The sequence below is a fragment of the Chrysemys picta genome, chromosome 5, assembly GCF_011386835.1.
Source record: "Chrysemys picta bellii isolate R12L10 chromosome 5, ASM1138683v2, whole genome shotgun sequence".
Taxonomy (NCBI): Eukaryota; Metazoa; Chordata; order Testudines; family Emydidae; genus Chrysemys; species Chrysemys picta.
In genome coordinates, this window is record NC_088795.1 from 56,552,504 (window position 1) to 56,579,815 (window position 27,312).

A 27,312-nucleotide genomic window follows, 5' to 3' on the forward strand; every position below is an offset into this window, starting at 1 on the left:
GGCATATTTCGATAGAACCCCAAATATGTGCAACAGTAAAAGTGCCAAACCCTCTTTACTAACTTATTCATCTTGTAAAAAATATAGTGACACTCTGCTTTGAGGGGAAATCAGATTCAAAGGCAAATCCTAATGACCAGAAATAATGACTAGATTAGTTCTTTTTGTTCATGGAGGATAGGTGCATCAATGACTATTAGCCAGAATGGGTAGGGATGGTGCCCCTAGCCTCTGTTTGCCAGAAACTGGGAATGGGCGACGGGGGATGGATCACTTGATGATTACCTGTTCTGTTCATTCCCTGGGGCACCTGGCATTGGCCACTGTCGGAAAACAGGATACTGGGCCAGATGGACCTTTGGTCAGACCCATTATGGTCATTCTTATGTTCTTACGAAATTATATTTTATGATTGTTCCCTATGGGTATTTTCCCTTTTTATTTAAAAGTATCAGTGCATTCAAATTTGCTGTGGATATTATACAAGCTTCAATTAAAAAAAAAAAAGACTTATTTCTGAAAACTGAAAAAAACCCAGTCAATTATGCCTTGGACATAGCCATCCTAAATCAACCGCTGGAATTGTTTCTCTAGCACCAATACAATACATGCTTGCCACACAGGAGAGTGAAAGGCAAGATAGATGAAGTAAAGGTAGGGTAATGTACATGTCAGAGAGTCCAGGGATGAGGAGGATGCAGTAGTCAACACAGGCCAAATAGAAAGCCTTAGCTTACAAGCTTTAGCTGTGTGGATCGAAATAAATTATCAGACTGCAAAAACGTTAGAGGCAAAATGGGAAAACCTAGACACAGTTAGAAAAAAGGAGGCATTGAAGATGACTTCCAAATTATCAGCTTGAAGATGATCTGGGAGGAAAACTAAGGACAGTGGGAAAGGAAAAGAAATGGAATCAGGAGAAGATGGTGTCATGGAAGACGAGGAAGGGCAAGATTTTGAGAAGGCAAGGATTGTCAATCAGTGTCAAATGCAGCCAGAGGCCAAGGATGAAGGAGCAGAGGGCTTGAAATTTAGCCAGTAAAAAGTCGCTGGAAACCTTGGACAGAACAGTGTCAGTGGAGTGGAGAGTATAGAAACCAGATTGGAGGGGATCCAGCATGAAATGAGAGGAGAGGAACTCAAAGCAATGCTTGTAAACAGCACATTCAGTGGGCACTATATCAATCAACAAGGAAATCGTATCTCAGAATTTAATACAAACCTGAAAATTAGAATTGCCAAACTTTCAAATTGCACAAAACACCAAACACCCTTGCCCAGCCCCTGCCCCTTCTTCGAGTCCCTGCCCCTGCTCACTCACTCCCCCCTCCCTCTGTCGCTCGCTCTCACCTACCCTCATGCGCTCGCTCATTTTCACTGGGCTGGGGAAAGGAGTTGGGGTGCGGGCTCTGGCTGGGGCCAGAAATGCAGGGGTCAGGATGCAATTCCTGGCCAACAGGAGCTGCAGAGCCAGCGCTCAGGGTGGGGGAAGCACGCGGAGTCTCCCTGGCCACCCCTGCGCCTACGGCTGCAGGGACTTATCACCCTTCCTGGCAGCTGTGCGGAGCCAGGTAGGGAGCCTGCCAACCCCTGCAACCAGACTTTTAATGGCCAGGTCAGCAGTGCTGACTGGAGCCGCCAGGGTCCCTTTTCAACTGGGTGTTACAGTTGAAAACCGGACTCCTGGCAACCCTATTGGAAATATATGGAAGAAAATAATGGATATCTCAGCTTTCCTAATACAGTACATATCTTCACAATGTAAATAACTTACCTGCAAATACGTTATTGTTAACTCTGAAACCCTTCCCTCCCCCAAAAGATCACATGCTAATTCTGCGGCACTTTTATCTGTGTGCCTGTGGCTGTCAACTCCACATGAATCTTTGTTAATTTCACACCAAGGTGTGATAGAAAGTCAGCAACCATGGGGCTAAAGAATAGTAGCTGTGCAACCACATGATCAAAACTACCTGGGAAGTTAATTTTATGGAATCCCATAAAGTTGTCCAACCCAGCTCAAAAAATTGCCTACCAACTTTTTATCATTTGAAATGCTGAAAAAGGCTGCCTTTTGACCAGTTAGAATAATAAAAGCTACCGTAGTAGGCAGTTTTGGGAGTTGGGGAACTTTTACGGGTTTCTGCATAGACTGGACTGTACCAATCTTGCAGATACTGCTATGGAGTGGGGGATACGTTCCTCACTGAAGTTCCAGAAACTCCCCTCCACAGAACGGCATTTACAACAGTCTCGGAATAGACTATACATTCTGAGCAGTAGAATGTTGATTTTCCCACAGGGATGCTGAAGAAAAATCATGATTTTAATAAAGGCCTGCCTTAGCTTCTGTATTACATTCACAACACCAAATAAAACTGAAAAGACACCGTTGCATAAACAGCATATGGATGCTGGAGTGCACACCATCCCCCACAGTTCCCTCATGATACTGGTGACCTATAATAGGTAAGACGCACAGGAAGTCTGTCTCTTCTCTCAGTGGAACTTTTGGTTCACTGATGATTCATCTAAGGACCATTCAACTCTTGGCCTCATCACAAAATGATTTATCAATGTGGCCGGTACCCTAACCAGGGGGTTAACACCAAATGTCTCCCTTGTAGAGTGACCTAGAAAGTAGCAGGAAAAAGCCAGAAAACAACTGCTCCTACATTCTGTCTTTCTCCCCCATATTTAAAATATGTGCAAATATAAACACAATTAGATAGAGAGAAAAGCTCTGGGAGAGAGACTATATTTCATCTCCATGTCTTCTAAAATAACGGTTTCCCCAAAGGAAAAAAAAATCACAATTTTAAGGCAAGACACAGCAGCTCTATTACCATTCTTCGTTTAAATTGTCATTATAAACCTCAAAGAAATCACTAGAACTTTTTTAACCATAACACTCTGAGATCAGTCAGATGCCATAAAAATATTTTCAAAGGAGACTATCTTGTAGGCCATACAAGAGCAGGCTATAAAAAGTGCTATCAATACCTGCTTGGACCACTATCCACCTGATATAGTGGACAACGATAGCAGATGTTTATAAAATGAGAAAAAGACCTTATCTCCTTTTGAGAGAGTCAAAAGGAAATAAACCTCCCTTAGTACTGCTGATGGAAACCAACTACACAGAGGAGCAGTTCAAAGACCTAAAATGCAACAAAAAATTCCACTCCTCCCACAACATATCTCATGGTATCTAATGCTTTTAGTTTTAATGGGGAATGAGTAAACTACAGTAGCCAACTTTGCTGAAAGATAACTAAGGCCCTATGAAGTAACATCCCATAATAGATGCCACGGAGTGTGGGGGAGGCAAGGCCCTGCACCCCCAGCTTCCTGCGACTCACCGTGACTCTCAGCCAGCCAGTAAAACAGAAGGTTTATTTAGACGACAGGCACACAGTCCAAGTCAGGTCTTGCAGGTACAGACAACAAAACTCCCTTAGTTAGGTCCATCTTGGGGCCCCAGGGACACCATAGCCCCGTTGGGAAGCCCAAGCCCCATCTGGGCTCCCCTCCATTTCCCCAGCCAGCTCCAAACTGACTCCCCCTCCAGCCCCTCCTCCTCTGCTTTGTTCCTTTCCTGGGCCAGGAGGTCACCTGATTACTTTGGTCTCCAACACCTTTAGCTATCTCCTTGCAGGGGGGAAGGGCCCCGGCCATTAGTTGCCAGAAGACAGAGTGCCGGCCATTTATGCACACTGGCCCTTTGGCCATGTCTACACTACCCGCCGGATCGGCGGGTAGTAATCGATCCCCGAATTGACGCCCGTACTCCCCCTTGGCAGGAGGAGTAAGCGGAGTCGACGGGGGAGCCGCAGCGGTCGACTTGCCGCCGTGAGGGCGGCCAGGTAAGTCGAACTAAGATACTGGTTAGATACGAACAGAAGTTGCGTATCTTAGATCGATCCCCCTCCCCCCCCCCACCCCGTGTAGACCAGCCCTTTGCTCTGCAACAATGTCACCCTCTAGAGACTTAAGAAATGCATGGGGGAAACTGAGGCACAGTATTCAGAGGAAACATTAAGAACAGTCCCAGTTCGTCACAATAGATATTTAGATTTGGACACACCTTTCATAACCTTACCACCAGATGGCGACCTCACTGACTTACCTTTAAAGGAACGTGCCTACCTGAGAGAGCTAACCTGTCTGTACATTAATAGATCAAAAGATTTCACCTTGTTTATATGAAGAAAGAGATAAACTGTGACTGGGATCCAAATACCTTTGCTGGCATCAACCACCCAGACCTTTTTCGAACCTGAGACTAATGACTGGGAAGCCCTTTACCAAGGGCCTGGGTTTTCTCTGAGTCCCCTTAAATCAGCCAAGCTGTCAAATAGAGATTTTGATGAAGCCCTATGAAGCTGTCCAAATGGGAGGGAGATCAATTACTACTCCTATACTTCCCATTGAAACTACAGTCAGCACTAGTGATTTGATAGTCCACCTGGCCCATGAAGTTGTCTAGAAGGTGATCGTACTTGAGGACACGGATTCTCTCCTTATGGTCTCTCCATGCTGAAGTGGCAATGCATCACATTCCTCACTGTACACTTAAAATGGTGGGTACATTTACACACCAGGGCACTCAGGTGGACCACTGAAATCTTCGCCTTCCTTTGGCTACTACGAAAAGAGAACTTTTAAATTTGATAAGATTCTCTTGAGTTACACAAAATATTGTTTACTTTTTGGGGAGGTGTTTTGCTTTGACATCTTCTGAACATCTTTGTACAGTGACAAGTTGCTCCAATCAGGAAATGTCAGATCCCAGGGTTGGCAGAGATGCTGGCTTTCCTGAAACGCAAATAATGTCAGCTGCCACCTCAACACTTCTGCCATCTCTAACACACAAGGAAGCCTTGTCATCTAAGGAGGAGAAACTGGAGTCTTGCTGCTAACAGAAGTTGTCTGGGAAAGACCATTTAAGCTCCCCCATAGAGCACATCAATATGGGTATTAATCCGTAGCTGTCTGGAAAAGCTGGCTCTGTATCCAAAAGGATCCCTAGATATATGATCTTGACATCTGCAGCCTATACAAGATCTTCGCAGTGTCTGTTCTGAGTCAAATTGTTTTAAGTGATGGCCAAGTGAATGATCTTTCCTGCTTGCCCCTGAGGGACCTGCAATGGTTTTGGGACATTCTTGAACAAGAATTTGGCCCTGTGGATACTGAAAGAACTTTAGCTGCTCATTAATGAAGTTCACATTGAAAAGTTTCACATTAGCCACAGAACCAAAGTCCAGATTGGTGCATTTTGAGCAGAAATAGAGGAGGGCTGAATACTGGCTATCTGCAGATGGCAGACTCAGTTACCTGGCAGCCCACTTTCAAATGGATCGGAACCTTGCACAATGGCCAGATTCTAAGGAATGAGCTGCCACCTCAGAGACCCTAGACTAAAGACAAGTCATAACCACAAATTTGTTCAGACAAGATCCCATGGTGTTATCAGTGTGTTGTCCTCCCTAGACACAGCAAATGAGGAAAATAGGGTTTAGTGACCGTATCACCATAGTGTCGACCAGCAAAGCAGCATGCAGTTTTATCTAAGGCTTGTGGAATGTGAATTCTAGTTAGGGGGAATATTTCTATTTGATGAAATGGGAAGAACCATACCACATGCTTAGGGTATGTGAAGGTAAAGGGGTGGAACAATGATCTTTGATCTTAGGGATTTCTTTTATCCCCTGAAGGACAATGCATTGAAGGGAGGGAGGGAGGGAGGAGCTCAGAGATTTAAAGGAGGAATGATCATGAGACCAGACAAGACTTAAATATAGCAATCTGAGTCAGAGGGCTCAGAAAATGGAACATCCACATTTTTGGAGAGGAAAGAACGGTGAGAGGTAGGCCCCTGCCTTGAACAGCTCAAGTAATACCAGCAACATTTCCCTTCTGTTTTTAAAAAGTCTGTAAGCCATTTTTGTAAATGGTGCTGTGGAGTTGTCATGCTCACTCCCCAAGCCAAACACATGTTTTGGAGGATGTATCTGCCAACAGGATAGATCAAGGCATCGATCTTAAGGTTACTATATTCTTCCTTCCTGTCAAGGCTGTGGAAAACACCAAAAGAAGAGGGAGAGTTCCTATGCAGCTTAGTTTTTATGAAGTGGCCATTCACAAGAAATGGACCTTCTGAGAAAAGACTGGAGAGGGGTGTTTAGTGTACGTACTATTTCTGCAAAATGTGTCTTCTAAGTTCTGATTCTAATAAAAAATCTTGCCTTCTAATCCTGACTTAACTGGATAGCCACATCAGATAAAAACTGGTGGTCCAATCTGTTTTGCACAATATCTATATTTCTACTATTGATTTCACCAAAAGCTTACTCCCCAGAATCTCCTGCCTATTCTCTCAGTGCCTTCAATTGTCTCTGACTTCATCTAAATTAGAGCCTGCATGGGGCCTGCCAATGCTCCATAAATGGGTGCACCAATAGCTGTTTTCACTGCTTCCTGAAACAAAGTGCATCTTCCGTCACCTAAAATGTATTGCAATCCTTGCCACACCTTCAGGTCCTACAGCCAAAAGTAGGCATAAGCACACTTCTATGTACTGGGCAATTTAGAGCAGCCAAGACTAAAGTGATTTGTTTAGGCTATAGGTTATTAAAACTTCAATGCACCTCGATGCATTCAACTTATTTGAGTTCAGCCACTCATTTAAACCTGCCAGGGTCGTCAAGACAACTAGATTTCAGTCACCCTTCCAGTTGAAAAAGAGGGTGGACAAGAGGAAGTTGTGAGTGTCAGTTCAGATAGCACAAAGGACTGACTAAAAGTAAGAAAAGTATATAAGCATGCCTTGTTGCACACAAACAATTTGCAATGAAGCTAAGAGTTCTCTGATCATAACTGCAACTTATTATCAAGGTCTACCAAATGCACTTCAGTTATCACAATAATTCTGAAAGCCATTGAAAGCCTGAAATTGGTTTAAAGACAATTGGAAAAGGCAGTAAAGCACTGGAGTTATTAATTGAGCAGAGCTGGATCATTTTAAATTTTCCTCAAAAGGACACACCCAGCAGTGCTGGAACAATTTTTATAGTGGGAGTGCAGAAAGCCATTGAACAAAACTATAAATCCTGTACATGATGGAAACCACTTCAAACCAGAGGGTGCTGCTGCACCCTCAGCAGCCCTATTTCCAGCACCTATTGACACACCATTAGCCAAAAGGCCGATCTAGGAACCAAAGTTGCACAGCCTGATTACCTGCTCCTTTACCCATTCATTTGAAGGGGTTGCGGTTATGTGTTGTTCACACCATATAGGATCTGTCCCCTTAAGCAATCAGAAGTAAATTTACCATAGCTGCCACAATGTTATCAGAAAAAATTGTCTGCTAAGGTTGATAAATTGGTCAATTATCTGCTTCCTTGACTTTTATTCTTCTTATATAAATGTTTTCATCCTTACATTACCAATACCTGTTACAAGATGATGTGTGCATTGAAAAAACAATTGTTTAAATTACCAGGAGATCCTTAATTGAGCTAAATAGAATTACAATTTGCTTATTAAAAAAGGATTCTAAAAACAAAGCTGTAGTCTTGGAAAATAAAGATTACTCACAAGTATTCTTTGAAAATTTTGTCTATGCCTATTTACATTTTTGTCATCTGCACCTTTCCTGCCCGTAGCACCAGTGGGCTACAAGAATCTTCCAGAGAAGCAGTGCCTACTGGTTCTGCATCAGTGCCCCATTGTGCAGCCAATGATATATAAAAGGGCCATGCAGTCCCGCACCATTTCAGTTCCTTGTACTACATACCAAAGTCCTATGTGAGGGTAGAACTCTGAGGCAACACTCTCAAAGAACTGTAATCACTGGTTTCTTTTCCAGGGGGAACTCTGCATATTCCCACTTGTGGGAGTCTAAAGAACAGTACAATTCCAAAGGTTTAATGTAGGGGCACCTGAAGATCAGGGCTCCATTGTACTAGATGCTGCACAAATGAGACAAAGATATGGTCCCAGCCTAGAAGTGGAGAACAGATCTAGGTTTCAGGGTGAATTGTCAAATTTGTGGCTGAACAGAGGCAGAAGATGAGTGAGCTGAAAGCTGAAAAAGAACTTCATCTTTGAAATGAACTTCACTCTACCCTATCTTCTCAGTTGCTGGTGAATCTAGAACTCCTGGAAAGTGTCTGTACTGACTCTGGAATCTGAAAGAAGATGAAATAATGCTCTTCTCCTTCTAAATATAATGAATCAGTCCCAGAGACTTGGCAATATATATGGTTTCTTTTATCTTTCAAACAAATCATCTGTTTTAGAACTGAGAAGACCCTTTCCTTTTAAGGGGAGAACTTCTAGCTTGGCGGCACTCCAGCTGAAATACTGGATGATTTAAGCCAGAAAGATCTTTGAAGAGTGACACCTGAGCAAACGCCCTTGAAGAGGTTTCAAAAACATTGTAAAATGTTCATCAAACAAGTCTAGAAACCATTTGACCCTGTTAGGTCAATGCCCTTCACTACTTACCCCTGCTCCTCAAAGAGACGATCATGAAGAGAAACATCCAGATCCATAAGTTCTGTTATCTAGCCGTGATGGGCTGATAATTAGCAACTTAAATTCCCAGAGTAAGCGAGGAGTATATCTTTCTGCCTAAGAAATCATTCTTCTGAGTCTCTTTCTCAGATGACATAGTACTTAACAGCCCTTCGAGATGGGTGGGTGAGTGAAGAAAGCTGAAGGAGGACCTGGTACAGTAACTCCTCAATTAAAGTCGTTCTGGTTAACGTTGTTTCATTGTTATGTTGCTGATCAATTAGGGAACGTGCTCGTTTAAAGTTGTGTAATGCTCCCTTCTAACATCGTTTGGCAGCCGCCTGCTTTGTCTACTGCTTGCAGGAAGAGCAGCCCCTTGCAGCTAGCTGGTGGGGGCTTGGAACCAGGGTGGACCGGCAGCCCCCTATCAATCAGCTCCCCGCTCCCCTAAGTTCCCTGTGCAGCAGCTGCCTGGAGTTCAGCTGTGTCCCTCTCCCCACTGCCATGTGCTGCTCCTGCCCTCGGCCTTGGATAGGGTGACCAGATGTCCCGATTTTATCAGGACTGTCCCGATATTTCCTTGTTTGTCCCACGTCCTGACCGACGTGCGGTCGGGACACTGGACAAACAAGGAAATGCGCTGGAGCCTGGAGCCCGGAAGTACTCGCGCCCCTCCCCCGCCCCGACTCCATCCCCTCCTCCCCCGATTGGCTCCCTCCCCGAATCCCCGCCTCTTCCCCGGGCTCACCATTCCTCCCCCCCCCCCCCCCCGCAAGCGCTGGAGGGAGGCCCGGGAGACTCAGGGGAAGCGCGGGGTCGGGGTGAGTAAGAGTCCGGCCTGGTCCCGAGCAGGCAGGACTCAGTCGGGCGGTAGGGAGAGAAGGGGGGCGGCCCGCGGGGCCAGGCGGCGGCTGTTGTTCTCCCCCCGGGGCAGCGAGACTCGGGAGCAGCTGCTGCTGCAGCTCCCACTGCCGCGGGGGAGGAAGCGGCCATGGCGCTCGGCGGCTGCGGCGTCCCCGAACCCCCCGAGCCGGGGCCTGCTGCAGGGACCCAGCAGCACGCACGCTGCGCCCAGCCCTTGGCCAGTCGCGCCTGGGCTGCTGCCCAGGTGGTGCTATCCCGCGGCGGCCCCGGGGTGGAGGCATCAGCATCCGAGCGGGACGGGGGGGCTGGGGCCTGCTGGCCCCGCTGCGGGGCCGCCGCGGGATAGTACCAGCTGGGCAGCAGCCCAGACGCGACTGGCCAGGGGCTGGGCGCAGCGTGCACGCTGCTGGGTCCCCGCAGCAGGCCCCGGCTCGGGGGGTTTGGGGGCGCCAGAGCCGCAGCCGCCAAGCGCCATGGCCGCTTCCTGCCCCCGCGGCAGTGGGAGCTGCAGCAGCGGCTGCTCCCGAGTCCCGCTGCCCGGGGGGGAGAACAACAGCCGCCGCCTGGCACCGCGGGCCGCCCCCCTCCTCTCCCTACCACCCAACTGAGTCCTGCCTGCTCGGGACCAGGCCGGACTCTTACTCACCCCGGCCCCGCGCTTCCCCTGAGTCTCCCGGGCCTCCCTCCAGCGCTTGCGGAGGAAGGGTTTTTTTTTTGTTTGTTTGTTTGTTTGTTTTTGGCCACCCCCCCCCCGCCACGTCACCCCCCCCCACCCCCCGGCGTCCCGATATTTGACTTGGGTGATCTGGTCACCCTAGCCTTGGAGCTGCTCCCCGAGACTCCTGCTTCCTGTGCAGGGGGGAGGAAAGGAAGAGGGGGGGCTAATGTCACGGTGTACACCTCACCCCTGCTCTTGCACCCCACTTACCCCATCTTCCATAGAGCAGGGGGGACAGACCAGGACTCAGGGAGCTTCTCCTGAACCATAGTAGTGTCCAGTTCCAAATAATCTCTCATTCGAACTATCAATTCCTGAAACAGGTTGTAGTCATCAGGAAATGGCACTGATGATGAAATATTATCAAGAGGAGAAAAGGATGATGATGCAGCTTCCTTATCTGTAGGGAAAGACTGGTCAATATCACATGCCATGTCTTCTCCATCTGGTCTAGAAAAGATATCATGAACATTGGCCAGAGATGGAAACAGAACAAGATTTATAATCAGTTGCAGGAATGAAGCAAGTAGTTATTATACTCTAACTCTTTTAGGAGAGGCAGAAGAGGAAAACAGGGGAGCAGATTTCTCCTGACCCCCACTGTCTTCAGAGAGGTTCTTGTCAGTATAGCAATATCAACCAAAGATTAAGCCAGCGGCAAAGAAAAGAAGTCTGCAACATGTTAGCCCCAGGGGCAAGGGTAGCCTCTCAATAGAAGTTCCTAGTTGATCCAGAGGAAAAACAAGAACCCCTGAAAGCTAAAGCCCCCTTATCCTGTGAGTTGTCCAGATGAACCTTAAAGTTCATCTTAGTTGGCACTGCGCCTGACCCAGAAAGCTCCCAAAACTGAGGTATCACTTTACATTCTGTTTAGGCCCAGGGACTGCTCTAACCTATGTCAGCTGGCAATGGCTTACTACTAGCTGCTGATACCTGGAATGCTGAGTGCTCTAACCACACCCTCCTCTCTACCACTTTCCAGCCCTGACACACTCCCTACACTGGGCTGTAGAAGGATGGAGAAATAAAAGACAGTTATGGTGGCTCTCGACCCACTGGGAACTCCCCAATGCCATCTCCAGCTAGGAACACACAAGCAGCTTCCACTGCATCATCTTAGCAGTGCAAAGGGAGCAGAGTGAGCCTGTGAATCTGGCCCATAGCTGACAACACTGTTTATTTTTAAATTACAACTTAAAACTAAGTTAATTTGAATTCAGTGAAATTATATTATTCAAATATTTAAAGTTTAAAAAGTAGCTATACGGCATATGTTGTAATTAATAGTTTCCTTTTTATAAAAAACCACCACCGTTTTCTACAATAATGTTTCAAAACACTAAATTTCACTAGTGCTACTACAGTATTTGGAGCTATTGCTAGAGACTAGCTTTATAATGGTTGTTCAAGTGATTAGTCTAATAAAACAAACAAGGAAATCAATTAAAAAACCTTGTTACCATAGTATTTAGGCTGAGATAAACAAAACAAGCTCAAGCTGCTACGTGTCCTTAATTATCCCTATTGTGCTCACGTCCTCTATCAAGGGGTCACAAAGTAAAAGGTGATCTCATATACCATATGCACTGCAATACTCGAGCATAACAGGTGACATCAGGTCACAGAGATTTTTATTTTTAATTGGTTTGTATTTCATTTTGCTATACTTAATTTCTGCTATATTTCTCGTAAATAATATGAATCTGATTTACCATTTAAAATACTTACTTTTGTTCTCTCTCCTGCTCACTCATGGTACTTTAAGTCTGGTAGCATTCCCCTGGGTTCAGAGACAAAGGTTTCAGGTTGTTGTGTTCCTGACTCTTGATGGTGAAATTACTGCTATATGCTATAAATGTCACAGAAATCTATCTCACTGTAATTTGACTTTTCTCTTTCCTAAAGTCAGATTAGAACATGGTAAATTATATTCTTTGTGTTTTTAATTTTTCCCACAAAGAAGGCATTCTGGTACTTATCTATGGGAAATTTCAAGAAGTGTTTGTTTTGTCGTGCTGTGTTTTTTACCAAAGACAGCTGCTTTCTGTGCTCCTGAGAGGATTGCTTGGGGTTAACAAGCAGAGCCAAACAAGAGAGGATTAGGAAGCTACTCATAGTTATAGGCTAAAACAGTGAAGCAGTCCTCTCCATGCGGAATAGGCATTGCTCACTCTTCAACATGTTGTTTAAGACACTGCCCCAGCTTTCGACCCTTGACAGAGGTCAGAGGTCATATAATCAACATTCTAGGACTGAATAAAAGACCTTCTTTCCTCAAACCTTGTTTTATTTTAAAGAGAATGTAGATTTCATCCCAACTTGTTGGTACAGGAAAATAAAGTCTTGTGATTACCCACAGAACAGGTACCGCATAAACAGCAGCAATACATTTCTCCATCCTGCCCTAACAACGCATCTAAACTCTGACCTGGAGGACCACATCCAGGAGTGAGGGAAGTTTCCTCTCCATGCCCAGTCTTTGGCTTCTCTGCTGAGATAGTCAACAAGTGTGCCAAGTGTGATCTTTTAAAAAAATATATATGCACACTTCTCCTTTAGGAACACTACTGAGTTTACCAACTCATTTCATACAGGCCGCTAAACTGCCTTCAAATGCAATGATTTCAAGAGTCTGATTCACACTTTTGCAAAGGCCCTTTTACACCAGTGTAAAGGGACATTAAAAGTGTACAGAAGAGGCCCCCTCAGAATAGCCCCTGTGCAGAGGGTTTCCCTTTTCAGTGTAGTAGTGGCAAAAGGGTTCTATGTCAGTTCCCAGGAAAGGGGATGAATCAGGGTAAGCTTAGAATGCACTGGTTCTGGGCCCATGGGAAGCAGAATATAAATTAGAGCAGCCCTAAGGTTGCTCTACCTTACGCTGGGGACTGGTAAGGGACCCAGAATATGAGAAATGCAAAGGTGGAAGAAGTTACATTACAAGTGGAATGTGTAGCACAGTAGAACCTCAGAGTTACGAACTGATCGGTCAACCACATACCTAATTTGGAACCGGAGGTACACAATCAGGCAGCAGCAGAGACAAAAAATAAGCAAATACAGTACAGTACTGTGTTAAATGTAAGCTACTAAAAAAAATAAAGGGAAATTAAAAAAAAAGGATTTGACAAAGTAAGGAAACTGTTGCTGTGCTTGTTTCATTTAAATTAAGATGGTTAAAAGCAGCATTTTATTTCTGTATAATAAAGTTTCAAAGCTGTATTAAGTCAATGTTCAGTTGTAAACTTTTAAGAACCATAACATTTTGTTCAGAGTTACAAACATTTCAGAGTTAACAACCTGCATTCCCGAGGTGTTTGTAATTCTGAAGTTCTACTGTAAGTGGTAAATGTTCTTGTAAGTTGTCAGGCTGATCCACCAGCCAGAAGAGTAAAATAGTAGCCCAAACAACTGCATTGGTGCACTGTTCCAGTTCCTTTGATCTGGGCTTTTCTTTATTAACATAGAAACAAAGATTCAGAACAGCTCAAAGCAACCCAGTCTCAAAGTCTTGTCTAGCCTTTGTCTCCAGGGCTTTGCAATCCTTATACCCCTTCCTCCAGGGCTAGGGCACTGCTCAGCTGAGGCTTCCCTTCACCTGTCTCCTGCTGCCTACAGGTGTCTCCATCCCAGGCCTCCGGACTGACAAGTGTGAAGAGCCCTCTCCCAGCTCCTTCCTTGACCTTGAATTTGCTCCCGTTTCAGATATAGGGAATGGGAGCCTATGTGTGAGTTCCAGTGTCTTCTCTGGCTTTTGAATTACAGGCAGAACATTTCACATCTAGGTCACTATCTCAAAGGCAGACCTGGCAACTAATGACTGAGGGCCTGATTCTTACTCTTTTTCTGCACTTGAGACAGGGATGGAGGGAGCAAAGGAAAAGAGAATTTGGTTTCCTCACAGGTCTTGTAAACAGTTTGTCCTAACACCTAACTTCTCTTCTTGGGTCTTCATCAGTTCTACCCACTCTCCCACTCCATTTGTGCTGACAAAGTGTTGGTGCAAAAGGAGAAAAGGCCCTGCTTCATGAAGTCTGCTTTTACCTCTTCTTTGGTTCTCAGTCTGGAGTCTTAAAATTCAACCTGTCCTGCAGAAAAGGAGTATTTTATTTCGTTGATTTTAACCAGGGAGTCAATCGAATCACCTTGCACAGCAGGAAATCCTCTGTAAGGTAGGTTTCAGAGTAGCAGCCGTGTTAGTCTGTATCCGCAAAAAGAAGAACAGGAGTACTTGTGGCACCTTAGAGACTAACAAATTTATTAGAGCATAAGCTTTCGTGGACTACAGCCCACTTCTTCGGATGCATATAGAATGGAACATATATTGAGGAGATATATATACACACATACAGAGAGCATAAACAGGTGGGAGTTGTCTTACCAACTCTGAGAGGCCAATTAGAGTTGGTAAGACAACTCCCACCTGTTTATGCTCTCTGTAAGGTAGGAAGAACTTCAAGGGCCAGGATTGCACCTCTGTTGAGCTGACTGAGATTGGAATTAAGCACCCAAAAAACTTTAGTGTCCTGACCCAAGAGGAAGTGAGACTATTCATGCTGACACAGATACATCTGGAAAAGAAAAACTGCCTCTTGGGAGCATAACACTTACTGCTTTAACTATGACCCTCAGTCAATCTGTGAAAAGAAAGCTACTAAATAAAGGACATATTCTTATCTCAGATCTCTGGGTGTGTATCACTGAACATTTTGTAAAATCAGCTACACTGCACTGCATGTGTGTAGATCCAGTAGCTGATTTTACAAGATACTCAGCAACATGTATCTAAGATCAGAATCAAGCCTAAGTTTTATTATTTTAATTTATGAAACTATTTTCTAGTAGAAGAAATTCCCTCTAAAAGTAGGCTTTAGGGAATGATAATATTCACCTACCTGGGACTTTTTGCTTCAGCATCTAGTCATGTACTGTACTTTCATACCATAAAAATTTAATTTACAAACTTATCATGAAAATACAAGACTTGCTTGTAGGAGAAAAAAATAAAAGAGAAAACCCTCAAACTGGAGTTCATCATGTACTGTTAGCTACTTTGAAGTCTAGGCATTTGCAAACATTTTCTTATAAAATATATCAGGAGATCTTTCAGCCTCCTTACACCATGAAGTGTTTTGTACACTTACACCTAAATGGTTTGCATTACAGTACTACACCTGGCAAACTAGGCAGCAGAAAATGGTACATCAGAAACGGGGCACAACATCATTATTTACAAAATACACTCAAGTATGACTGTGCAGTAGCGTAACTAAAATAGAACTGTGAAGGGATTCTAGGCGTAAGCCAAATTACCTCTTCATAGACATCTGAACTGATGTTTAGATCTTGATTTCTTTCAAAAGGGGTAAAACAAAAAAAGTCTCATATATGGTGCTTCATGACAAATCACATGGCTTATGAAACCTCATGCTAGAAAACCTTTTAACTTCCAAAAAGTTCTCTTTTGTAGGTCACGCTCTCATTATCTTGTTCTGGGATCTGGTCTGATTAAATTATAGGAAATTACTAATACTTCATTCTGAACAGACCAGCTCCTCTTGGCTGTTCGGTTTTATTTATTTCCTTAATTCCCTCCATCCCTACCTTCTTACATATGAAAAAGAAATAAGAAAATCACTTTCTTTTACAAAAGGTGAGGTTACATTAATTTTCTCATATATTTAAAAGAACGCATTCTGTTCTGTCGTCTCCATACCCCAGCCCTCCACCCCACCCCACCACAGTGGTTCCTTCTGTTGGGGATGTTAGAAGTTGCGTTTGTACTTTACGCTAATTTGCATCCCCACCCTATCCCAAATGTCATTCAAAAGATCCTAAAAATGTACATGGCTCAGTGAACTCCAAAGCTGGCTCTTGGGCAGTCTAATTTATGCTCTGGCAACATGATTTATTAATGTTTTGTACTATCGCACAACACTAAGACACATACTACCATTGTCTGACTTTTGACAAGTGTCCCAGTGTAATGCTGAGAAATTATTTTTAAAAATACAATCATAAGAGGTTGATTATTTTTCTTTTTGTGGTTTGAAGTATGTACCTAATTTATTTAGGCATACTTTATTTATCAGATCTTTCTTCCTCAAGGAAAACAATGGGAGGGACCAAACAGGATCAATATTTTTTAGGTGGAGCAATGCAGACAGCACTACATGCATCTCCCACTGCTCTTTACGTAAAAATACTACAATTCCACAAGGATAACTATGATGATAGCAATGAAATTATTAACCCGAATTCACTAAGAATAATAATTTTCCCTACATGTATTCTCTTGTCAGCAATGAGCTATACCATGACCCCTGCAGTGGCAAGAGGTTAAAAATAATAAATAGAAACTATGTTAAAAGCTTCTCCATGTACATGTGATGTCTGCTAGTAAGGTAATAAATACTATTAAAAGAGAGAGAGAGAGAGAGACTCCTGTTGCTGATAGAAGCCCTTTTCACTGGCAGCTCTAGATTCCTGCATGAAGGCAAAAGACTGTTGTGATGTATGAAAGTCCCATCCATAATGCCTACTGTAGTCTCTACCTATCAAATCCCCAAATAAACAAAAAAATAGAAAGAGGAAAGAAACTTTAAATATATTGAATTTATCTAGCAGAATTTTCTTTACACTCTTTGTCAATAAATTACTACAACAAAAAATGAGTTAACAAAAGGCTATATGGAACACGGGGTAAATTAAGTGTAGAATATGAGGCAGTTGAAATTCAGTTTCAGAATAGTATAAGGGAATGTTCAGGACTGTATCCTAGGCATGATGACTGAACAGTTATGAGGCTCCTCCTAAAAATTCAACTATGCTGTTTGTACCAATATAGTGCCACAATTACATTTACTTAATTAGCAAAATAAATTCAACAGAGAGTTATATTGAAGTTTGTACTTGATTAAATACATTCCTCAGACAATAGCCATTTAACATTTACGAGAGTACTGTCCAGATCAGTCTTATAATTTAGTTTGCACTTATTATATAATATCAGTCTACTAGTTTGCATTCTGCACTTCTTGTAAGCCCTTGAAACTGAATTAAAGTCAAAGCAATAGTGACTGCTATAGTAAAGGTGATTTGAAAGTTTCCATTCTAATCACCTGTTTCAAGCCTCACAACTTTCTGAAACTTTCACTTTTCAGACTGCTACGTTTCCAGTAAGGCATGTTTCCACTTTCTGCCAGAAAGTGAATTTTTGTTGGCAAGTCCAAGAAAAAACATTTCAAAATGAGGGAAGGAAGAGAGGAGGTAAACAAGCAAATATTTTCTCTATTATAAAACACACACCTACAACTTTTTTTTTTTTAATTATCTCTAAGCCCTGAAGTAGATATGCTATGGAAATATCCCTCATTGAGGAGACAGTCTTTGAGTGTTCCAGTTGAAACTGGTTGATTTATGCAAGTTATGAGCATTTGGGAAAACCACACTCTCCACATGCATGGCAAGTTTTTAATAAAAGTATTATAACTAGGTTTGTAAACTAAGAAAGACTATGCTACACATGGCTGTGACTAACTTAGGTGTCCAGTGAAAAATTTAGTGAGAATGGGTAGCGACTGAGCCAACGGCTCCACAGCAATTTGTTAAACCTTAGCCTTATTCATTTGCACCTTTAAAAGTAGGAGAGAAGCATTCACTGTATTTTGTAAGGTGGGGGAGGTAGACAGGCATTCTGGCATTGTCTCGCTAAAAACTTTAATTATGAAATTTCTTGTTCGTAAAAAAAACCAAAAACACCACCACCAAAAGATAGGCAATATTGTTTCTCAATACAACATAATATACCTTTTATTCTACAACCTTAGAAACACATGGCTACCATCTTGCAATTGTTTTCATTCTTCTATATTTACACTATTTTAATTGTTGTAATGGTCCAGGATAACTTTGATAAACTTTCTATACACTTTTCTCTCCGAGGCATGTGTTTTAATAATTGAGGCCCCAACCTTGCAAATACTTGTAACTATACACATGTAAGTGGTTTCAACTGTGGTCAGTTTCTGTAAGTACAGAATTGTGGCTTTAGTCAATAACCATGTATTATTCTGCTGCAATTTCTTTTTGATGGACAATACAGCCTTCCTTAAATGCAATTCAAATAATAAGACTGTTAACTAAGAAGTAACTAGGGCATTGGTCCTGAAAATACAGTACTTACATATGTGCTTAAATTTATGGACAAGACTAGTCCTATATGAAGTCCTATTAAAGTCAACAGGACTATTTATATGAGAAAAGTTACACCTTTAAGTATACTAGATACGTCAGCAAATTTTCACTATATTCTCTGTTATAGTAACCTGTAGTATGTTATATGACAATGTTTTACTGTGTATTTTCCATATAATTGACTTTAATACTCTCTGTCTGGCCCATATGTCATACATACAACCGTAACTCTTCCATACATTATGCATTTACATTATGATACAGTCTTTATTTACATAATAACTTGCTAATTCTTAAATGCAATATAATATACATATATTGTTGTGTATCTAAGGTTGTTGAGTACATTCTTAACTATTTCATTTCCAGACTTGAGTGCTTAACTATGCAACCTTAACATTCTCCTACTGCAGTTTCGGTTTTGGGGAACTTTTTGAATGAAATATGTAAATACTGTTTATCTAGGAAACATATTGCTAAAATCAATTTGAACCTTAGAATCAAACTATATTTTACATTAAGTACGCGTTAACACTAAATGTCACAAAAGTCACTATTTATAGCATTTGCACACTAATTGCAATTGACTCCCAAGACATTTTCTAACTCTGTAAGACCCTTTGAATGCATAACATTTGTACAATTCTTACTGAATTCCCTAATACATTATTTTCCAAGAATATATTTTAATCCCAATGCAATTTGTCTATAAAAATATAAATCCCACTAAGCAAAAGTGACATTAGTTTAGAAAAATCTAGTGCACACAGCACACATCGGGGGGGAAAAAAAACACTACTTAGCTCAAAAAATAGTGTAAAAGCTCTGCAAATTATGCCCTGTGTTTAAACACCTAGATTTGCACAGTACTTCAACAAAGGCAATTGCTCCTCAGTTCAGCAAATGTTATTTTACTAGAGCAGGGAGTCTGGGTGAGTGGGTAAAAGCATGCAACCTGAGGGGTGAAGAAAAGCCAGTACACAAAACTGAGCATAATAACTAGCAGTCTGTGCACATGAGAGGCACACCCCAAGTGAACTAAAATGGAGACTGAATTTCATCTCAGCCCTAGAGAAACAGACAGAGGGTAGTCGCACCAGGTCAGGGTCAAGGTCACCAGCAGGGCAGTCTGCAGCTGCCTGCAAAGCTATCTGATCTGCACACACAGAACTCAATTTCCAAACTCTGTGAATCCAGAAGCATTTTCTGCCCTCACCAATCGAACACCCCCCCCCCCAACACACACAAAAGTTTAAAATTAAAATCTTGTTTTCTCAACCACTATTTTCAAAGTTATTATTTATGGAAGTTTGATGTCTACGCCAACACCCAAATCATACATACAAAGGAGAGATTAGCCCCCCTCCTCTCTCTTCTTTCCCTTATTAGAGATCAGTGAACTGGAGGAAAGCAGCAGTGGTGCAAACATAGACCACTGCACTTTCATGAACTCACTTGTGCAAGCTTCCTGAACTAGATAGATTTCTATATGGGGAATTCTGTGTGTGTGTGTGTGTGTTTCAGACTTAGATCCTCTAGCGGGCAGACGGTGAAAGGACTGTACAGGGGCAAATAAAAAAAAGCACAACCCCAAGCCCTGTGAGTCGGCTCCAGCGGAAAGAAAGGGAGAGAGAAATATTTGTGGAGCTGCAAGTGCCATTTCTTCCCCCACCTCTGCGTTGGCTTATGTGCCAGGTTGACAGTGTCCGGGAGGTGGTAAAGGGCTAGGAGGGGAAGCGGTGCCTCAACCCTTCCCCGATAGCTAAAAATATATGGAGAGAGGTAATCGATCGCACTCTGTCTGCAGCGGAAAAAACACAGCGCACCATATACCACAACCTTAACCCTCCCCCTCCCTGGTGAACTTCAGGTGACCGACCATGGCTTTGACACATAAGCAGTTCAGCTCTCACCAGACACTGAACCCTGGGGCACTGCGAGGAGAGGCTGCAGACAGGCACTGAACATATGTGCTGGAGACAGAAAAATGACCCCTAAATCCACCCCCGCTCTCCTTAGACCGACCCTAACGCCACGCCGGGGCACGATATTTATAGGTTTTCTCCCCCCCCCCCCCCCCCCCCCCCAGCATCCGATCGCTTAATGCAAGGAGAGAGGAAGAAAAGTTAACTGTTTTGCAAAGAGGAAAAAATGGGGGAGGGGGCAGAAGAGGAGCCGGGGGAGGGTGAGCTCTGTGTCAATGCGTTGCCTGCAGGCTAGGAGGGCTGAGATGCACTTTAGTCCCGAGCTCTGCTTCTCTAGGCTGGGGCAGCAGCACCGAAGCCTGAGTCTAGCCTGGCTCGTCTGACCCTTCATTTTATTGCGGCCAGGAGCAGCCCCCATGCTGCCTCCTGCTGCTGCCGCCGCCTCCCTTGCTCTGCAGGGACCTCGCATGCCACGATCTGCCCCCTGCCTCCCGCCAGCAACAGCCCCGGCTCCGTGTGTGTGGGTCCCCCACCCCTTGTGCCCTCCTCGGCCGCTCCCCGCCTCGCCCTCCCCCGCTTCCCCTCCTCCTGCGTCCCCCCCGGCTCCGGGGCCGACAAGCCCAGCCGCAACCTTTAGCCGGAGACGGACCTCTCGATTGATTCTGCACAAGACGCCAGCAGCCGCTTCCCCTCCAATGCCACCCCCCTCCCCACCCCAATAAAAGAGCCCCCGTCCGGCCCCCGGGAGAAACCCGCACTCCGGCACAAATGCACAATCAGCGGAGAGGGGAGGGAAGGGGGGAGAGGGCGAAGGAAGCAAAGCACGGGGGGAAAGGAGAGGGAGAGAGAAAAAATTAAAAGGGCACAAGGCTGTTCATCACCAACATGGCTGCCTTAGCTCAGACCTAAAAGAGGAATAACCCAGGCTGTGTCTTTGTCAGTTTCACCTCTGTAACCCTAAACTAATGCACAAAACAACGGAGGAGGCTGCAGAGGGGAAGGAGACAGGGAGAGAAGGAAGGAGAAAATGGCAAAAGAGGGGTCACTTACGTGAAGAGAGGCGCTTGGGCTGCTCCTGCTTCCTCCTGGGCATTTTCCCCCTTTTTTCACATTCTCCTCCTTGGTTTAATGGGAGATCAAATAAAACCAAAGGGGGGCAAAGGCAGGCACAAAGCGGGGGTCGGGGGTGGCTGGTAGCGGGGGGTTTCCTCTTCTGCTGGGGAATGGGATTGAAGCTGGTTTTCCTGGAGCCAACAAGAAGGGGGGTTTCTTTTGCTTTCCCCCTTTTCTTTCTTTCGTCCCCCGCTTCCCCTCCCCCGGTCGTGCACCTGGCTTGTCCCCGGTCGCAATATTCTTCAATGGGAATGGATCTAATCTGTGTGAGAGTGAGTGTGTGCTATGTGCGGTGTCAATAATGAGGGCTGGTGCGGCGGTGTCTATGGCTGCTCCCTGTGTGTCTCCAAGCCCCTAACTAACACTAATGCAGGGATCAAAGGGCAGCGGCGGCGGCGGCGGCAGAGCTCCCAGCTCACACACAGGCTGGAGAGAGAGAGACAGACACACACACGGAGAGAGACAGAGCAAAGAGGAAGGTGCCCCCAGGCTGTACTTTAGACACGGAATTGCAAGCGCCCCGTTTAGGAAGGGTTCACAAGGAGAGGATGCAATTCCTAAATTATTTGCCCAGTTGTCTTCGTTCGGTCTGAAGGGGGGGAGAGTTTGTGTGTCGACCATTCACATTGCAATTCAGTCACGTTTCCTGTACAACCAAATAAAATAATTGATTACTTTTTAAAACAAATCTGATTAAAGTGTTTTTTGGAGGGAGGAAAAATGTCCAGATTTTAAAGAGAATTCTGTGGGATTTTTGGAGAAAAAGAAACAGCTTGTGTAGTTAATTTCAATTTAATTTAATTGGGGAAAGGTGTGGATAACCTCTTTCCCCTTCCCCCTCTGAAAAATAAATTATTATATGGGAAAAAAACAAAAAAGGTGATGGATAAATAACTGCACTGATGCAATAATATAATACCAGGTTTTAAAAATCCCTAGTGCCGTTAAAAATATGAAAAAATGCAGTCAGTGTGCAAATCACAACTCCCTGACAAAAAGAGAGGAGGGGAAAAAAATCAAGATTAGATCACCCCAATGGATGGTTTAACTGCTACATAATACTCCTACAGTGCACACAGCAATCTTGACTTCTGAAATTTACTTTTTTCCTGCTGTAAAGCAGGTATATGAAGCTTTATCCTAAAGCAATTCCAATGTGCATTAAGAACCCAGTATAGCAGTTTTCATTAACTGATACCTACTTTCATTACTTCACAAATCACACATCTTTCTTCAAAGAAAGACATGAAGGAGGAGAAAAAAATAGAAAAGGGACTAGGTCTCACTAAAGCACAAAAGGTAGTTGGTGAAAGAGAAGTGTTCTCTTTGTGACTTGCAGTCATTTGGATAAAAGTTCACTTAGAGGTTGTTAATGATTTAAACTCTAAAACCTGCTACTACAATTGAAGTAAAATGATTTGAGGCACAGCTGTTTCATATAGCTCTCTCTTTGTGAAAGGAAACTTTGAACTTAGTAGAATGCATAATATAAATCATGAGTCAGGTAGTAAAAATTAAAAAAATGCATTATTCTGCTATGTATACCACCTTTTTGGATTTTTGCTTTTGACAATCTGACTCATCATTTTATCACATTACATTTTATCCTGCTAACTTCAAAATGCTCACATATCAGATACAGTTAGATGGATACACAGCAATAGTGAGGCACACTACATCTTTGAAGCACAGTACACTCATTTATTACTTAATATAACAATCCTGTGAGGTAATTAAATAATACCAATATACGCATTTTACAGCTGGAAAAACTAAGATACAGAAAGGTTAAATTACTTGCCCAAGGCCAAACCCAGTTAATGGCAGAGCAGGACTTCCTCAGTTCTTAGGTCCTAGATTCAGTTCTCCAGACTGTGCTGTTTCCCTAAACATATTATATAAAATTAACAATGTGTACTAACAATGACATAAAATACCTTTCATTATAATCCAAATCTTGGCAAGTGAACCCTACCTTAATACTAATGTCTAAATAGGTGGGACTTTAGCTACATACCTTTTGTTAAAATTAATAGAAGTTGTGGGACTAAATCCTCTTATACTGTTTTTAAAATATACCCTGTATGCAGCTCTTTTTGCACTGAACTACATAGGCTTTCTGGCTAAGACTGCTCTACTGTCCAAATGTTCTCTGCAATGAAGAAGACCATAGAGTAGTGGATTCAGGTAGGGAGAGAGTGCTGGCTCTAGGATATTGTCGCAGCTCAGGAGAGGATGGGATGTGAGGACTGTTGCTTTCTGCAATAATCACCTCTATCCCTCCCTTCTATTCCGCATGGATTTCTGGTACAAATTAACACTGACAGTGTCAGCATTAATTTACAATATGCCAATTTCCTGTCCCTAGTTTGAAACCCCCTTTAGGGGAGTTTAGGTGGCTGCAGCAATCAGAGACATTATGAGGACACGGATCCCTTGAAAGAGCTGTAGGGTCATGGGGACTGGAAATCACTACAGTAGCAGAGGGCCTGTGTAGATCCAAAGGTTTTTGGGGCCAAATCCTAATTCTGTTCCACGGAGGAAGAAATCCTGCATCTTGAACAAACTATCAGGCAGAAATTATAAATCCGAACTTGTGGGGTTTCTAGTCCTGTGTGTGTGAATAACCCATATAAGGACAACTTGGCTTTTTTTTCTTTCTTGCCTAATTGTATTGTACATAAATATTGCATGGGTCTTAGAAGAATATAACATACTGTATTTTCTAGGAAAAACATGAAAATCAAAGATGCAGCAACAGTCTTAATGTTTGTTTATTGGCTTAGGGAAGATTATATGACTAATATTATGCAATTATACAAGTTTTGGATTCAACTTCCATCATGATAGTAATGGTTGAAATATTTTAAAATGTTGAAAAAATTCAATTGACCACATTTCTGAGATTTCTCAGATCCTTTGAACTCGATATACGAACACAAAACAATGACAAGTCTTTTTATTGTATAAATAATATACCGTAAATAATGAATTCCATCTGCAGACCCTACTAATAATCAATTATAGTTAATACTTTCTATGGCTACATCATCTTCCAAACCACAAACCTTGTTACAGACATGAATTAATACAGCCTCAGTAAATCCTTGTGACTAAAGTAAGCATTTGACAGATGAGGAAACTGAGGCATGAATAGTAGGTGTCTGCCTCAAAGTCACACATGATGTAACAGGGTAAATGGAATAATCTGTTGATATTACATCTTTGGAACCTTCAACTGAATATCCACTTCAGTCTATCCACAGACATAGCATTCTAACTGCCTGGATTCTATATTGGTGTAATATGGCATTATTTGTATAGTGCCAACAGTATGATGGGTGCCTGAGTTATTAATGAGACACCTAAGAATGGTAGGCTAACATTTCGGCCAGAAGCTGGAACTGGACCACAGGGGATGGATCATTTGATAATTGCCCTGTTTTGTTTTGTTCATTCCCTGAAACATCTGGCACCAGACTCTGTTGGAAGACAAGATACTGGGCTAGATGGACCATTGGTCTGACCCAGTATGACCATTCTTATGTTTGTATTTTTCTACCTTACATTTTTTCCCAGGGCCCTGATTTAAACAAAAAACAAAAACAAAAACAAAAAAGTGAATTCAGTGGTTATGAAAAGCAAAGCCAGTGTAAGCAAATATTGGGCCCCCTGCGAAACCATACTACTCATAATAAGTGGACCAGCCCAGTAGCAATTTCAAGAAGTATGATCTCTTAACTTGCCCCAAACTGTTCTGTCAGGCCAGCTGAGTGTGCATACGTGTATAATATGAATGCTAATCAGGTTTCTTGCGCTCTCCTGAAATTGTGTCCAGTCTTGTTTTATTAAAATTGTAATTTTGCAGGGCAAAGAAGACGATATTACAGGGATTGGCAACCTTTGGCACGCGTCCTGCCAGGGTAAGCACCCTGCCGGGCCGGTTTGTTTACCTGCCACATCCACAGGTTCGGCCAATTGTGGCTCCCACTGGCTGCAGTTCGCCGCTCCAGGCCAATGGGGGCAGCGGTCAGCACATCCCTCAGCCCACGCCGCTTCCCGCAGCCCCCGTTGGCCTGGAGCGGCGAACCGCGGCCAGTGGGAGCCGCGATTGGCTGAACCTGTGGACGCGGCAGGTAAACAAACCGGCATGGCCCGCCAGGGTGCTTACCCTGGCGGGACGCGTGCCAAAGGTTGCCAATCCCTGAGATATTACAATCTAATCTTACCTATAGGCCTAATCCTCCTAACCCTTATTATCAAGTGTAGCATTTACCACCAATCATATATCGACTATCCCACCCACCCTAGAAGGCACATCCCTCATGCTCTGTCTCAAACTCCTCTTCTCTCTACCACTACTGATTTCAATGGCATCACACTCAGCACTAAGGCCCAGATTCTCAAAGGTATTTAGGTGCCTAAGTCCCATTGATTTCCTATGCAAAGGAATAGAAGCATGTAATTTTTTTTTAAATAATGAACAATGGAAAAGTTAACAATAACTGGTGAGGCTACCAATTTGTTTCACAGAGGCCAATGAACAGCCATCAATTTTTGATCATGATCACCTAGGAACAGATTATAAATAACCACCCAAAGGTGAAAAGCTGTGTAGCCCATCAGTTCTAACCCATTCAGTCCCCTGCTTTAGTTTTTAAACAGACAACGCACCCTGCCTTCCCCCAAAGACCACCACCCTAACATCTTTAAGTACATTTATTTAACAAAAACAAAAAAGTGCATTGTTTGTGAGCTCACTATAACACCCCAGTACAGAGTTCTTCTCTGAAATCAGAGATATGCACTGATGCCACTTCTCTCACTCTTAAGCATCTGCACCATCCTTGTGAGTAGATAGTACATTGAAATAACTCTCTTGGAAGTGCTCAAAGATCAAAATTCTTGTAAATTTCAATATATTCTGCATGCTCATAGATCTAGAGCTGAAAGCCACAAAGAAGGAAAAGCACAATATGTCATGCTGATATCTAACATCCAAAGCACAACTGGTTTTTGCAAGTGTCTCTAACAAAACCTGGCAAATGAACTAGCATGAATTGTTTTGCAGTAACAATGCCACAAGATACCGTTAGCTGCTATGCAAATATTAGCATGTACTCTTTACAATAATGGTGGCATTTACATTTTGCTGCTGTTTGAATACTACAGTCTCTGCATATAACAGATGATACAGAGCCCAATTTCTATTAAAAAATCAATATTAATAAGATCCATGCACGGTGGCTGATCTTAAATCTCCATGGGTATATGCCCCTACAAATTTGGCAAGCCAGGAGATTTGGACTGCATTTCAAACATGTTTGTTGTTCTAAGGAAGGATTTTTTTAGTGACAACATTTTTAATGTAGATACTTAACTCTGGATTGCTGCAGTTACCAGTTTGGACAGATAGGCAAACATAGGGCCTGATTTTGATCTTGTAAGTCAGAAGTAACTCCATTCAAGTTAATGGCTCTACAACAGTGTTACCCTGGTGTAAGTTAATTCTGGGCCTAATTCTGATCTTTCACTCTTGTCATTTTGCTTGTCATTTGACTTCCAAACTGTGATCATTTAGGACAAGACTCTCTGCTGGGACGTAGCTATGTTCAGTGCAGCACAGGACGGGTGGCCTGTCAGCCAGTTACAACTTCTTGCGTCTCTGGTTGATTTTGTGTCAATGCTGTGGGGCAGGGGAGCTTACCGGAGATTGCTCTAACCCCTGAGAACTGGCAATGGACCCTAAGGGACTGTCTGCCAGTTGGGGATTTTTCTCTGCTCACACACCCTCTCTGCCTGATACCAGCCCTACACCAGGGAGTAGAGGGAAGGGGAAAGGAGGGTGTAGAAAATGCCTTTGCCACCTCTTATCCCCTGTGGGGAGATGAGGCCAATTTCCATCCCCTTTACACCACTCCAGTGACACAAAGAAAGCAGAGTAGTGAAGAAAAATATTTAAAAAATGTAGAT

At 43.3% G+C, this 27,312-nt stretch overlaps 1 protein-coding gene across 5 annotated transcripts in view; it reads right to left on the bottom strand.

Moving 5' to 3' along the window:
- The window catches only part of ZNF827 (zinc finger protein 827), a 149,227-nt gene extending 126,548 nt beyond the window's left edge, over positions 1-22,679 (bottom strand). For all 5 annotated transcript variants that reach the window (XM_065597777.1, XM_005284283.5, XM_005284282.5 and 2 more), the window contains exons 1-2: positions 22,542-22,679; positions 21,277-21,985 (exon numbers count right to left, since the gene is read on the bottom strand). In XM_065597777.1, the coding sequence (XP_065453849.1) occupies positions 21,277-21,319 (43 nt within the window). In that variant the 5' untranslated portion in view covers positions 21,320-21,985; positions 22,542-22,679. The remainder of the gene's footprint in view (positions 1-21,276; positions 21,986-22,541) is intronic.
- Between the last annotated feature and the right edge of the window lie 4,633 nt (positions 22,680-27,312).